The 15,875-nt window shown below is 52.1% G+C and overlaps 1 protein-coding gene across 1 annotated transcript; it reads right to left on the reverse strand.

The window, feature by feature from the left end:
- Positions 1-2,327: 2,327 nt before the first annotated feature.
- LOC100541373 (ATP-sensitive inward rectifier potassium channel 12) lies at positions 2,328-13,734 on the reverse strand. The gene is made up of 2 exons (XM_003210604.4): positions 13,629-13,734; positions 2,328-7,516 (listed from the first exon to the last, which is right to left on the reverse strand). Exon 2 carries the CDS (start codon positions 7,356-7,358, stop codon positions 6,069-6,071), a length of 1,290 nt encoding a protein of 429 aa, XP_003210652.1. The 5' UTR covers positions 7,359-7,516; positions 13,629-13,734; the 3' UTR covers positions 2,328-6,068.
- Positions 13,735-15,875: the final 2,141 nt, after the last annotated feature.

Here is a 15,875-nt window from a genome sequence, read left to right on the forward strand (position 1 = left end):
GGGGTCAGGGCAAAGCTCTCCAAAATGTGGTGCCTTAGCACTGCTGGGAAGAATGGGATAGGGAATTCAAGGATTTGGTTCAGAGAGTTTGTGGCTGGTGCTGGCCTGACTTGAAGGAGCCAAGCAGCTGCAGTAATGCTGCTGCCAGACAACAAGAGCCCATTCAACATATCTCTGCCTGGGAGAAGGAGCCATGGGGCTGACCTTGCACCCCCAGGCCTTCCCAGCATGCAGCACACTGACTTCAGTCCCATCCCAGTGTGAACCCAGAGCTGGCAGAGCCTCACCGACACTCCTGCCTGCACAGATGGAAAGACCAAAAATCTCTGCATGGCATAGAGAACTTCCCCAGTGCCCAGAACTTAAAGGGAAGAGGCAGAAAGGCAGTACAGTGGTGAGACAAGAGAGCTTTTTACAAGTTAAAGACAACTTGAGTATTAAAAGTGGAGGTTGCCATCTAAGAACCAGCCCCATCCTTCCTGCTGGCTGCACAGCATCCTTCCCAGCCCATTGGGGATCCCTGCAGGATGGCTGACATCCCTGCCTGCTCCTGCCTTGACAGTGAGGATTGCCAGAGAAGAAACAAAGCAAGGACTGAACACCCTGGGATAATTCCCTGTGGCAGCAGCCTCAGCTCAGCTCCCTGGGGATTTCTGCCACCAGCAGCCACCGAGGGAGGAATTACCAAGGCAGTGCAAACCGTCCCTAGGGGAGCTGCCAACTCCTGAATCATTAAATGCTTCCACAACTAAAACGACGGGTTTGTAGGCTGCAGGAAGAGTCAACGCTGCATGAGAGCAGAAGCTGGAGCAAGGTGCCCATCCCCAGCAGGGCCCTGCAGGGCTTCCTTGTGCCCTCCCTGGGGCAATTTGCAGCCAATCTGCAGCCCGTGTTCTGGGGAGGTTTCCCACTACCTTCCCCAACCGCTCCTTCTCTGCTCCTCAGTGAGAAAAAAGATTCCAGAAAAGCATCTGGTACAGATTTAAAGGCATTAAGAGACAGAGATTGGTGGCTTGTTCTAATAGCTAATCATTATTAAAAGATCGCTCCTTGTTTCTAAGACAGATTTGTCTGGCTTCAGCTTCCAGGAAGAGGCTGTTATTATGCCTTTCCCCGGTAGATTAAGTTACCTCTTTGGACTCATGTTTTCTCCCCATGACAAATGCTGTAATCAAGTCACCTCTCAGTCTCCCCCTGATAAATTAAACGTGCAGCGCTCCCACCTCACGCCCAGCGCCAGCCCTACCTGTGCTGATTGCAGTGAGTGGCTGGCAGTGATTTTTCTACATTATGAGCAAAAATCTCTCTGTGAGGGAAGAAATTTGTCTGTCCAGCCAAGCAGCAGTGGCTGGGAGCCGGTGATCAATTGTTGTCCATCCCACATTGTGTGACCAGCTGGAGAAATCTGGATTAACAATTTCTTCACATTGCCCATCTTGCCCACCTGCCATGAACCCCAGCAGAGCATCCCACATGCTCACTCTGCCTTCCTGTAGCCAGGATGTCCCATTAGAGGTGTTTAAACAGCCACTTGGTGTCTCTGGAGGAGGCAGTGCCCTTAGGAAGCAGATCCTCGTGCAGCCCAAGGGCAGACAAGGTTGCTTGGGAAAGATTTGTGGGTCGGCCTCGGATGGCTGTGCTCCTTCTGCCTGGTCATGGCTTCCCATCTTCAGGCTCCCCACACGGCTGAGCTGCTGCCATCCGCTCCCTGTGCTGTCTCAGCAGCTGATTTCAGGTTGCATGAGCAGCATCCAGTGCTGGATGAACGGAACAGCCCAGTTTTAAGGCTTGGCTGTGCTGATTTAACACCACAGAGCCCTGTTTCCCCATTCCCCGAAATCACATCCAACCTCAGCATCCTTCCCATCCCAGTAACCCCACAGCCCAGTGCATTTCCAGCCATCATCTCCCTTTGGCAACAACTGAGACTCAAATTTGGCTTCTTTCTCCTATCTAGAGGCAGCAAGAGGGATGTTTGCTGAGAAACTCCTACAAACCTCCCATTTTTATCCAAACCAGCTCCTGGGGCAGTGCAGTCCCACTGGCCCCAAGGCATGCTTAATGTTTGCTGCACGTATAAAATCTACGTATACTTCAGGATACAACAACAGACAGCCTACAAATCCCATTTCCAGTACTCTACAGCCAGACAGTTCTCCATGGTCTTTAAAATACACAGCATGACGCGAGATATTTTAAATAGATCAAAATACATTTATTACATATTTATATTATTTTCTCTATTCTATTTATAGTTTTTGGTAGACTCTTATATATAATATATATAATTATATTTAAAATTAACTATAAAATTTGGTCCAGTTTTTTTCTTCTTTTTTTTTTTTTGTTCATTTGAAATACATTTTACAAATATATATATATACATTGTCACATATATCTCAAATATATGTGCAATGAAACAGAGAAACTCTGGAGGTGGAGAAGGTACAGAGACTTTCATTGCATCCATCACTTTGCTACCGCTGCACGTCACTGTGTCCCCAGCAAACTGACGCTGCCTTTTACCCCTGGGAAACCAGTGCTCCCAGTTGTCAAACTGGGGGCCAGCCTCGGTCCCCACATTGCATGGGGCAGAGCCTGAGAGAGCCCTGAGGTGCATGTTTTGGGGGTGGAGGAGGAAAGATGGGGCTTTTCCGAGGTGGTACCCATCCAGGGGATGGGGGCAGCGGAACAGATGTGCACAGCTGGAGGGCGTCCGGACCCAGCCCTGCGCCCACCCCCTGTGGCAGCATCCCTGAATTGAGGGGGGGGTGGCAGAGCGGAATCTGGCCACGCACTCAAGCACAGAAATGGGGCAATGGAGTGGGGTTGGGGAGGAGGGGGGTTCTTTTGGTTGTCAGCACACAAAGAAAGGAAAAGAGCAGGAGGGTTTAAAAATAAAACGTTTCTGTTCTACCTTATTAAAGATAGAAAAGGTGGCTCTGGATTCACTTCCTACAAAAGGTTTGAAGGTTGAGCAGGCACCGCATCGCGGGAGGTGAAGCACTCAGTGATTGTCCCAGCCCTAACGACAGAGAAGTGCACTCCGTTGGGTTATGAGGACTCAAGGCTCACACCGACCCGGGGCTGCTGGGGGGCTATGGGCACGCAGCATAGGATGCTGCCAGGAGGGTGACTGGGGCTGTGCCTTCCCCACCTCCCCCATCCTCCAAGGATCAGTGTAATGCCAGCTGTACTCTGTGGTCTTGACAAGGATTGATTGGGGAGTCCACCATCTCAGCTTTGAGCAGCCCTTCTGGAGGATCCCACACCAGAACCCAGACCCTGAGAGCATTTCAGCCACTCCTTGGAGCACCTGCCACGTTGGGGCTTTTTGTTGCCTTTTTTCCCAATTCTCTTTCACAACATGCAATAAAACCACCAACCGAGGCAGCCTCCATTGAGCTCTGTGGTGGTCATAAAGCAACCAGGAGCTCTGAGCACTCACAACAGGCAAAAATAATATCTGTACACCATGTACCAGCACACCCATGTCCAGAACAAGGACTGTACCGTGCAGGTACAGCAACCGACAGAGCTAGAGCCTCACAGTGGGGTTTGGGGAGGGGACACATCCACACGAGCAGAGGAGAGCCCCAAATTGGCCTCTGTGGGCTCATCCCCCCCACCTCCCTACGCAGTAGTTTAAAAATACTTCTGTATATATTATTCTACTCTCCCAGGTAACACTGTACAATCATATAAGTTCCTTTAAAAGCAATAATTTACTTAAAGACATCTCTATTTCTCTTTTTTTTTCCCTCTTTTTTTTTTTTGTACAAATATTTACTGTGAGATATATATATTTATAAAGAAATTAACCCTCTGAGAATCCTACAGCAGCAAGATGTGCACCTTTTAATAGAGTTATTATTTATTCAAAAGAACCTAAAACCACTTAAAAGCATTTCTTTAAAAAAATAAATAAGTAGTGCGCACACAAAATCTCTCTGCCCCTTCCCCGTTGCCCTGCCCACCCCCCCTGGATGCTGTGGGGCAAAACACGGGGGGCAAATCCATCCCCGTTGGTGCAAAGGGACTGGCGATGGGATGGCGATGTGTCACTTCATCAGAAAGATGAAAGTCGTGGATGGTGCCCGATGGCAAGTCCCAGTGTGTCCCCAGTTTTAGGGACAGCCCTATTTGGGACACTCTTTGCAAAAATGAGATAGGGATGAGGATTGAGGACAAATCCTACCTGTGCTGCTGGCATTTAGACTAGGCTATCACGCCTGGACATGGCTTGCCTGTAGTGGGATGGGGAGAGGAAAGTGCCAGGAGCCCATGGAGCTGAAGCACTGCTGCAGACCCCTCTCCCAAGCCCTTATGGCTGAAGCCGGGTGCAGGACCCTAGCCCTTCCTGCAGCACAGGGAGCCATATTCAGCTCCAGCATGAGGGGAGCAGTGAGCTACATCTTCCCAACTTCCCTCCTTGCAAAGGAAGAGAAGGCTTCCCATGCACGGCACGGTTTGCCTCATGGTATAGTAGGGACAAGGTTTGGTGGCATGGTGGTGGATGGGTTGGCGGTTGGAACTGGCTATCGTAATGGTCTTTTCCAACACTAATGATCCTATGATTCTATGTTAGTTAAAGGCAAACCAGCATGCAAACAAGACCAGCCCAAAGGGCAGCAGATGGTGGGACAGAGCGATGGGAATGGGTGGGATGGGCGTGGGATGAGCGCGTGTGAGTTTGCATCTCTAAGGCACAATCCACCTCAAGGCTGGGACATGGGGACAGGGTGATGTGCAGGACATGGTGGGTTTCCCGACTGGCATCTGTTGGTTTTGGAAAAGAATCTGCCTCCAAACAGAACTCTCCAGTGAATGGGGAATTCACAAATCCCAGCCCGGCAGAGGTGGCATGGACAATGCTCACGTCCTACTTCTGGGCTACATGAGATGCAACCCAGCAAGACACATTTCACCTTGATCTCCACATTACAAATGGTTTTTTGAAGAAGAAAATACTACATTGGTTGGTGGAATAGGAAAATACCCAAATTCAAGAGCTTTCCAGTCTGCCTTTTGTGCTTTTCATTTTTTCATCCTAGTTCTGGTGGAAGTTATGAATTCCCCACTGGAGACGCAGCACTTCAGCAGCTGACGCCCCAGGCCCGATTTCCACCCTGAAGATCAATATTTCCAGAATGTGGCTAATTATTGTGTTTACAAGGGTTCTCTCTACAGCAGTCTGGCTTTTCCTTATTAGCTACTTTGCTGGTAATTACGCTACTCGCTTTCACTGCCACGGACCTGCAGCCACTTACATCTGTTTTCTGCCTGTGAAGCAGTGCCAGTGGAAAAAAAATCCACCTCAAAATCAGATGCTGCCTTGGCTTTGAGCTCCTGCATCTACCCAGCAAGTCACCACTCAAGAGACCCCTGCAGCTTATTCATTCCCTTGCTCGCTTTTAAAAAATACCAAATCATTTCTTTCAGATTTAATATTATTATTATTACTAATATTAATATTATTGTTATTATTATTTTGGTAAACAGTCTCCCAAAGGTTATGTTGAAAAAATTAAAAATCCTCTTTCCTCCCTCCCCTCCCCTTTCCCCAAATTAAAAAGAAGTACATTAACGTTGCATGGTATTTCAAGTGTTGTTCTTGTGCAACTGAATCATACTGCCTGCCAGAAAGAGCGATTTTTGTTTTGTTTGCAGCTCAGTTATATATATATAAAATTAAAAAAAATTAAAAAAAAAAGGAAAAAAGAAAGATAAAGGTTTGTTTCCTGATATTTCCTCTATTTGGATCTCGGCTCCAAGAAGACGCTCGCGCTTTCCCCATGGGGAGAGCCCAGCCCTACAGCCAGTACGGGACACATGTGCCCCGGGACCCCCCCGTCCCCCCAGGGTGTGGGGAGCGCTGTGCCTGCCCCGTCCCCTCCTGCAGACCGCTCAGTGGTTATTGCGATGAAACTGAAAACTAGGAACAAGACTAATTTCTCAAGCATTCCTATGGCACTTGCATTGTTCTGCATAATTTGAGCGGGTTGTAGGGGAAGAGATTAGAGGAGGAAAAAAAATACCCTCGGAAAAGTCAATGAGAGGACCAAGAGTCATATTTCTGACTCCCTCCGGTATGACCTCTGATCCAACGCTATCGTTGCTTGAAGCCGGTCAAACTCATGCCTGTTGTCTGGGCTCAGGTCGTCCAAACCCCTGCTGTCATCATCCTCCTCATCCTCATCGCGGCTCATGAAGGCCAGCTCGTTCTCGTAGCAGAAGGAGTTGGTGCTGGGCAGCAGGAATTTGTTCTCCACCAAGTCCTTGGCGCTGCAGCGGGGCGTGGACGGGACCTCGTATGTTTTGTGGAAGTGGGAATAGTCTACTTTGTATTGGTTTTTCTCCTCAAACAAGACAGGCTCGAAGCGGTGGCCCCACAGGATCTCGCTGGCCAGGTAGGAGCTCCGAGCTTGTGTCGTCATCGCAGTGGCTTCTACCATGCCTTCAAGGATGACAACAATCTCAAAGTCGTCCGTCTCCAAGTCCTGGCGGCTGATCCCGAACAGCGGGCTGTCTTCGTTGATCTCATGGAGAATGGTAATGGGGGACACCAAGAAGATACGGTCCAAGCCTTTGTCAAACCCCACGTCGATGTCTATTTGATCGAGCGGGATGTACTCCCCTTCTTCTGTGATTCTGGGCTTAATTAATTGAGCTCGTACGTGGGCTTCTACTATGTGGCTTTTCCGGAGATTCCCAACTCTCCACATCAGGCAGAGTTTCCCATCTCTCATTGCTACTACTGCATTATGGCTGAAAAGTAACGTCTGGGCCCTTTTTTTGGGCCTGGCCATCTTTGCCATTATTGCACCAATCATGAAAGAGTCGATTATACACCCCACGATGGACTGAACCACCACCATGAAGACTGCGAGCGGGCACTCCTCTGTCACACAGCGGAAGCCATAACCAATAGTCGTTTGGGTCTCGATGGAGAACAGAAAAGCAGCCACAAAGCCATTGACCTGCAGAACGCAAGGCTTGAAGGTGTCATCTCCACCTGGGTTTTCTAGATCTCCATGAATGAGTGCAATTAGCCAGAAAATCAGCCCAAACAATAACCAGGATACCAGAAACGCCAGGGAAAAGAGCAAGAGCATGTACCTCCAACGGATGTCAACACACGTGGTGAACATGTCTGCAATGTACCTCTGTGGCTTGTCATCCATGTTCGTGAACTCCACATTGCACTGACCGTTCTTCTTTACAAACCTGTTCCTGCATTTCCTCCTGGTGTGGATTTTCCCATTGCCAAAGCCGTTAATCCCTGGCATGGTGGTCAACCTCAGTCCGTCTTCCTCGGAGGACACTATGCTGTAAGGGTTGACCCTGCCTGCAGTCATCCCTGAGCCAAGCCCACAATGAAGGAGAAGGGTCTTGTGACTCCCGGTGTCCCCCTGGCCCACCCCTGCCCACCCCCCAAATTCTGGTGCGGTGGAAGAGAAGTCCCAGGCTTCCACGTCTTGGCAGCCACGTCACCACAAGTTTCCCGTGAGAGGCTCTGCAATGAGAAAACAAAGACGGCCATTAGCTCTCGTGGCAAAAATGGGGTCCACCAAGTGGTGGCTGCATGCTGGGTGGAGACCTCCACACTGCCTTTCCCTTGCTTCTATGGTAAGGCTGCTCCCCAGAATTACATGTGAGGAAGGAAGACGTCTTAAACTTTGTTCTTTTGTATGGCAAACCCTGCTGGGAGACAGCATTTCTGAGAACCGCAACAACACCAGCAAATGAAAAAACTTGGATTGCACTGGATTCTCTTAAAATTGTTCCCCTTCGCATTCCTTGTGAGTTCTGCTGTCAGAGCAGGGTCAGGTTGCTGGAGAGGAGAGCAGAGAGGCCAAGCTGCTCTCCTTCCTCAGAGATATTAATAAAGGTACGCTTGAAAGCAGCTCCATCAGTTCACATTGCCCATGCCAGATGGACCGCTGCCCAGCACATCACAGCAGCAGTCACCCGACCTCCTGAGCACCAGCTCTTCTAGGGTCGAGGGAAAACACAGAAAGATGTGGATATATCCTCCATTCCCTGGCCCGGGGGTGGGAGAGGACACAGCCAACGTGCAGCTGGTTGGAGATGGCCCCGGGAAGGCACTCACTCTGGGCAGATGTCCTGGAGAGCAATTTTCCCAACGAGTCCACTGGGACATGGAACCATCTATGGTCACAGATAGGCTTTAATGTCCAAGTCTAATGAAGGGAGAAGTGGTGCTAGGGGACAAGGAGCTAGTTTGATCCCGTCTGGATGGCCCAGCTGCAGGGTTAGGGACTTGCACTTGTCCCGTGGTGTGGGAAGACAAACATATCCTGCTATCCCTTAGCACCTCTGGAGTGGCAACAGGGGGCACATCATGCTACAAAAGCAACTGCACGAAGCTACATCCCAAGCATCCCAAAGAGATGTCTCCCAAACTGCCTCTGCCATCATGAACACTATTATTTAACGATGTGGGATGTGTCAAGGGAGATGACACCTTGCTGCCAGCAGTACCCCTCTGAGACCCCCACTCCCCCAGCCCAGAGGTGCCTGGCTCATGGCTGTATTCTCTGTTCTGTACCCACTGGCCTGATCAATGCGCTCGATCCCTGCAATCAGCAAGAGCCCTGGGGACAGGCAGGGACAAGCATACCCTTTCCATTACACACAGGCCAGGCTGGGCGGCCAGCCCAGCATCACTGCCAGCACCAGGGAGCATTGCCAGGCACTGCCTGCCTCGGGCTGCACCAGCCCGGATAGCAGCGATCTGCTGGGCTTCCTTTTACATAAATTCTCCCCAAATCCATCCTGAAATTTGAGGATCATTTCAGAAGCCCAGCGGGAAAATCAACGAACTACCCATACTTCCTAGGTTCTGGCAAAAGGTTGATGCATGCCTGCATTTTGTACACCAAGTCCCTTATTTCCACTTGCTGCTATCCAAATGAGCAGTTTTATGCCCAAAGCTGGTTTTTCAAGCACCTTGCTCACACTTTGGGGTATCAGCAAACAGAGCGATGGCTCTGGAGGTAAAACTCAGCACAGCTGTGCTGCTGGGGATGCTCAGACATGAAAAGAGAAAAACAGACATTAAGAGTTAATACTGACGGTTATCATTAACAATTCCTATTGACAGTTAATATTAACCACCCCATGGACACTGCAAGCTAAAAGGACTGAGCAGGTGGCTCAGACAGCCTGGTCCCCAGCCCACGTCCTCCTCCTGACCACATCGCCTACATCTACATAGGCTTTTTCTCTCCTCCTTTTTCACAGAACTGAGCATTTGGAGACACACCAGGCTGCCTGCCCTCCATCACCCCCCAGCTCGCCCCACAGCCCCATACGAGCACCCCAAGCAACATGCCACATGCTTTTGTCACTGGATGAATTTACTGTTGCTTTTTTTTTTAATTAATTCTAGATGTATTTGAGCAGTGGACAAAACGCAATGAGTTCCTGGTGACCTGTGAGAGGATTAGCTGGGGCTGGATTAGCAGTGCTGGGGGGAAGATGTGCCCGGGTGGTGTGGAGGCACTGCCTCAGCCCGGTAATGCCCTGCAGACTTGGGGCTGTCACAGCCACCACCCCTCCACTCCCCTTCTTGCTTCCTCTTCTGATCCTTTGTCCCTGCTTCCGTCCTGTTCTCTCCTTTCCTTCCTATCTTTCTTTCTTCTGTCCCTCCTTCTCTATTTCTCTATTTCTTTTTTCTATTTTTCTTTTCTTCTTTCACCTTTCTTTTTTTTCCTTTTTCTTCCTTCTTTTTTACATTTTTCTCTTTTACTCTCCTTCCTTCCTTCCTTCCTTCCTTCCTTCCTTTTATTTTCCTCTCTCTTTTATTCTTTTCTTCGTCCTTCCCCTTCTTTCTCTCTCACCTTTTCCTCCCTTCCTTTCCTCTCCCCCCACCCCCCCACATCCCACAGCGTTTCTCCCCACCCGTTTATGGGATACCCTGTGCAGCGAACCCAACTTTTCCCAGACCAGCTCAGCTCTTGTGGCACTGCCAACCCTCACAACCCCCCACCACGACACGGGATCAAAGCATCGGGGGAGAGGGAGGGGGACGACGACACACACAAACCCACAGCCGGGAGCAGTTCCAGCCCCGGGGACAACAGCAGAGCTCCGGGGAAACCACAGCTGCACAGAGCAGCGCAGCGGGGCTGTGCCGGAGCACGCGCTCGCTCGCAGCTCTCACTTTATTTAGCACAGTTTTGTTTTGAAACAGAGTTCGCTGAAAGCTGAATTTGCTTTTAATTTGAACACAGACCCACGCTGGTGCTGCAACCGCATCGAGACTGCTGGAGCATCCCAGCCTGGGAAGAAACTCACACCTTAACAGAACCCGTGAGCCCCATCCTCAACACGCACTGCAGAGAATTAATACAGAAAGACCCCAACAGGACTCCTGTACTCTAATAGCAAGAGGGGCAGCCCCCAGCTCCCCACGGGCTCTGTGCTGTGATGGCTGACGCCAGCTCATTAGCTGACATTAGGAGCAACGACGCCTGCAGCCACCCAGCTCCCACCGCAGAGCCGCTTCCCGCAGAGCCCGAGCGTCTCGAGCAACCCGCCGACAGCACTACTAATTTTATTTATTTTTCTTAAAACGGGCCTAAACGTTACAATAACAGACAGCGAGCGCGCCAGGAAAAGTTGGCTACAGGCAACTAAGCGAGCTGCTGTGATTTAGCATCACACCTTACCCTGACGAGCAGCCAGGGCGTGTGGGTCCAGCAGAGGTGACAGCCCATGAGCTGATGGGACGGCACAAGGAGGTCACTGCGGGCATTGCTGCTTGCCCTGCAGCAGGAGATAACGTCCTTATCTCCCACAGCAATGACCTTCATGCCCCAGCAGTGGGGTGGTAATGTCAGTGTGAAGCAGGAGTCCTGATGCGGAAACCCAACCCTGGGAATCTGTAAAACTGTGGGGTCATGGGGCTCACCTGCAGGACCCGGTCTTAGTCTGGGGGAGAGAATTATTCTGCCTGAATCATTTGCCTCGCTGCCATCCCATCTTTGCACATTTCCAATTAATTAAGAGCTGATGTGAGGCGAGCCAGGCCCTGACAAAGTCCCAAAGATAAATGTCCCCCTGCATCCCCCGTGCTGACAGGGAGGACGGGCAGATCTCCCACAACGGCGCATTCCTAATGAGAAATATCTGCTCAGTTTCAGCAGGGACAAGGTGGGGAAATAACACCAACCTCACTAGAGCCTCACATTGCTGTCAATGAGCCTAAGTGGTGCACACGGAAGGGAAACTGAGGCACAAGGACACGGTGGGACCAGGGCACCCAGCGGTACCCGTAACCAGAATGGGGGACCCTGGAATGCACGCAGGGGGAGTCAGGAAACACCACATCACCCGTGGTGACCCCCAGCTTGCAGCCACCCTGCTGGGTCTGAAATCCCATCTCCCGGGATATTTCAGCTGTTTGTCTGTCTGCTCACATCCGCAGCGCCGGATAGCGAGGGGCATGGTGAGGGGTGAGGATGAGGGCAAGTGGTGGTGGGGGGGGGTGCTGAATGCTTTGGCAGGGTCTACAAGCACTGAGGGACACATGAAACCCCAGGGATGCATCCAGATGGCTGCACCCGCACTCAAACCCCTGGGGTCCCACAGCCCCTCCCCCTACCACCCTTACTCCATCCTGGGATTAATTCCCCCCTGGTAAATCTTCCCTAGGAAAGCCATGGGGTAAAGGGTCAGCTCTTACCTGGCTTGAGCCTGGGGGGCTCTCTCCAGTGCTCCCCAGCCATGGCTGCAGGGTGCAGGGTGCCCCGTGGCCCTGCTGCAGCCCAGGAGAGACAGAGAGTTTTAATTGAATTTCTAGATTATCCTGGGGGAGAAGTTGTAATCTCCTTAAATCCAACCTCTGCTTGAGTCCCGTAACCTACTGTCCTGCGCCAGGGAAGGGATTTAGTCAGGGGGAGGGGAGGTTTCCCAGCCTGCTTGTGCCCACCGAGCCCCCAGCCTCACTCAGCATACTGCATGATGTGTCCCACAGGGATCTGATCCCGCAGGATGGGCTCAGCCATTTCGGGGATCTGATCCCACAGGCAGAACACATTGGGGTTGCCCCTAGAGCCCCTCGAACTGAGACAGTGGTGATGGAGGTGCCTGGTTCTGCCCAGTGTCTTTTGGAGCAAACCCCTTTCTGGGTACAGATGACTGGGAGGTGAAATGCAATAGCAGCCATCCAACCTGTGCTGGCAGCTTGGGATCCTGGTGGGATGTACAAATCCCCAACCACAATGGTCTCCATCCTCCACCAGAAAATCCTCCTGGACACTATGAGAGGGTGTTTTTGGATAGGTGACCTTGGGGTGTCTGCACAGCCGCCCCATCCACTCCCCTTTACCACGTGGCAGCCATCAGTCCCGCGTGCCCAGCGCGTGCCGCTGTCCCCAAATCGAGATACGTGCCCGGCTCCTCGCCAGGGCATTGTGTGAGCCAGGCTGTGCCCCAAACCAGTGGGACTGGGAGCAGATAATGGCATGGGTGAAATCATCCAGCCCCAATTCTGCCTGTCCTGTGCCCCAGCTGTGTCATTGCCCAGGGACCCGATGGTGACATGAGTTCCCATCGGAGGATGGTGTGTTCTCATCCTGCCCACGCCAAGAGGTTTAGAGGGACAGCACTGACCCTCCTGCCCTGGCCCAGGAGGATTGCCCAACTGCTAAAAAGCACCATGGGAAAATAGGGAGCAATGGGACCAAAAGGACAACTGCCTTCAAGCAGATTTCTATCACTGGCAGAAGGAGATGGGATGCAGCGCTGATGGGCTCTGCCGCATCTAGAGGTCATGCAGGAACTGCTGGTTCTATCAATGCAGGCTGTCGCGGGCACAAACTATCTTAAGAGCCACTGCACAGTGTGATACTGCCTGTGCCATAGGGTCCAGCTCAGGCTCACATCAAAGTCTCTTTCAAATTCCGTTAAGAGAAAGCCCAAGGTGGGTTTTCCCATGCTCTCACCCAATGCAAATCACTCCAGAAGCCATCTCCAGCTTGAGGGAAATCAATGTGGGCAGAACCCACGCCCAGGAAACGTTTATCCTGAACACAGAGTACTGAAAAAGGTGCCGTGGGGAAAGTACCACTGGAAGGTGCCATGAAGGTGCCATGACCATCCCACTGGGCACAATGGATCTGTCGGCCACAGTGGTACAGCTGCTGCCGCTGCGGGGAAAACAACTTTGAGCTGCTTGGCATCGGGTTCCTGGTGGGAAATCTCTACCTTTCCATGCTCCAAGACCTGATCAGGGATGCTCGAATCACTTGAGCAAACAGAGAGGAGACACGAGCAAGTCTTTGCTATGAACTGTCACAACCCAGGCACTGCCACTTTCCCATAAGCATCCTCCACCCAAGCACTCCTGCTCCAACCAAGCACCAGCAATTCCTCACCCCCTGTTTAGAAGCACAGCCCATCTCCGTCACCCCACAGCTCCTTTCCCAACTCCTCCACCACGCCGGGACAAAACTGCAATTTCCACCCAAGAAGCGACCACGTTTCCAGCACCCCTCAGTATCACATTGCCTGCAGAGCACAAACCACACTCCTCGAGCCCAGGAGGATGGGGACACGGGTAAGGACACACCGCGCTGGGCTCTCCGGGCCCTACTTACCCCACGGTGACAGCACGAGCGGCCGAGGACGACGCAGATGCTGAGCCCGACGCGGCGGCCGGCGGGGACTTCGCCGCGCTCCCAGCTAATTGCTGCGAGCTCAGATTACAGCTGCTGCTCTTCCCTATATGTCCAGGATCTGGCACCTCGGCTGCGGCCGTGGGGAGCCGGCGGCAGCGAAGGGGACGCTCACCTTCGGGACGATTGTGAGCGGGAGGGAGCGAAGCGACGTGGGAGACTTCAGTGGTAGAAAGGCCGAGATATTTCAGTGGGAACGTGCCCAGGATGCGGCGAGTCTCAGGGGAGCGGGAGAGGAGCAGCTTGAAAGGGATTGCGGAGGTTTTCGGGAGGGGAAGGAGCAGCATGAAGGATGCAACAAATTCAAGCCTGGGGAATCGGACTCCAGACTGGGGCAAGGCAATCGGTGGCCCAGGGCGGGACAGTGGATCTTTGAATCTGTGATTTAATGATTGCCATGCCCCAAAAAACATCTCCAAGCCTTTCTCAGAGGAGGAAGGAAAACCACCCTCCTCTTCCGCTGGGGCTGATAAACACACAGGATGTTGCCTGATATCTTCAAGATGAAAGAGGCCTTTGCACAGTTTGGCTGCTCCCATCTTTTCCCCTTCTCAGTCTCCTTCACATCCTCAGAGGGTTCCCCTTATGGTGCTCTTCCCATCAGAGGAGCTCTCCTTCCCAGGGACCTGGGCAGGATGCAATACTGTGCAGTGCCACCTTTTTGCCTTCCCCATTGCTGGGCACCTCCAAACTGCAGGAAGGACCCCATACCCCAGTACCCAGACAAGGCAGGGTATTTGGGGGCACAACAGAGCATCTTTATCTGATGCGAGGAAGATTTAGTGCAAGAGTTGCATAACGGGGAGGCTCACTGCTCCCCGGCCCCTGAGCCATCAGGGATCAGCAGCTGCATTAATCCCCCTCATTCCCTGCCCGTGGGTACCAGCCTGGTGGCCTCGGCAGCACGACGTCAAAGCTCTGCCCAATGTCAGCATCTGCCATACTGGGAGCACGCAAGCCCAGGTCACCATTTGGGTGGCACTCACACTGCACGATCACATAAGCACGATCACATAAGCACGATCACATAAGCAGAAAGCCAGAGTACTTTTTTTTTTTTTCAGACAATCCTATAAAAAACACCATCCTTACAATAAAAAAAGGCAAAGTCTGATGTTGGTGAGACTGTGCACTGCTCCTCATGCACACACGGCTCTGTAAGGTGCAGGGCATCGCTCCCCCAGCAAGTGAAATCAAAACAGGAAGATTTTAGGGACAAAAGCAACGACACATCAAAACAGCCTACCTAACCCCCAAGGTCCTGGCTGTGCCCATCTTTTGAAGATGTCACGCAGTGGGCGCCCTGCAGCCGGGGCAGCAGCCGGCCTGGTGGCATCGTGGTGGGTGGGATGCAGGGACATGCTCCCGGCGAGCAGCCACGCAGTTACACAACAGCATATTGATGTGGCCCCAGCTGCCCTCCATCACCCCGCGGGGAGGTAACTTTGCATTGGCGTAAATGCAAAACGCCCACGAGCAGAGGGCTCCCGACCTCCACGGGGCAGCGGCGATGCGTGGGGCTGAGCACCCCCAGGGTGGGCTGTGTCAGGGGGTCTGGGGGAGGAGGATGGGGATGTTCACCCCCAGCATTCTGCAGACACGTGCACGGCCCAGGGGTGGGGAGGTGAAGGATCAGCCTGAAGAATGAAGAGGTGGGAAGTGTCAGTGCTGGCAAGAGGAGAATGGTTCTTTGAACCCACAGCTCAATGATGGGCATTACCCAAAGAACATCTTCATGCTTTTCACAGGGGTGGAAGAAAATCCATCTTCCTTTGCTGCTGGGGTTGAAAAGCATAAATCCCCCAGCATTCACATGGCAGCAAGGAGCCCTCTGCTAGCGTGGCAGCAGGGATGTGTCTGTCCATAGGGAGAGGGAAACTGAGGCACAGAAGCTGGATGGGCATGGCACAGGGACCAGGCCATGCCACCGCCTTCCCCCAGCCTGGCAGGGCCGAGCTGGAGGTATTTATAAAGGCCGATAAGGGAGCAGAAAGAATTTTCCAAATGCCAAAGTTACATAACCTCCCCTTGCCCTCCACTGTTGTCATTTATAATTATAGGCTCCCGGGTTGGGGGGAGCTCTGTGGCAGTGCTGGAGAGGGTATCAGGACCACCACCCAAAAGAGCTTCACCTTCTTCTCCTTCACTGCAGGACATTTCCAGAGCTTG

The sequence above is a fragment of the Meleagris gallopavo genome, chromosome 16 (genome assembly GCF_000146605.3).
Source record: "Meleagris gallopavo isolate NT-WF06-2002-E0010 breed Aviagen turkey brand Nicholas breeding stock chromosome 16, Turkey_5.1, whole genome shotgun sequence".
In the NCBI taxonomy this organism is placed as follows: domain Eukaryota; kingdom Metazoa; phylum Chordata; class Aves; order Galliformes; family Phasianidae; genus Meleagris; species Meleagris gallopavo.

Coding starts and splice junctions, on each gene's coding strand:
- LOC100541373 (XM_003210604.4), bottom strand. CDS start 7,358: ATGACTGCAGGCAGGGTCAACCCTTACAGCATAGTGTCCTCCGAGGAA.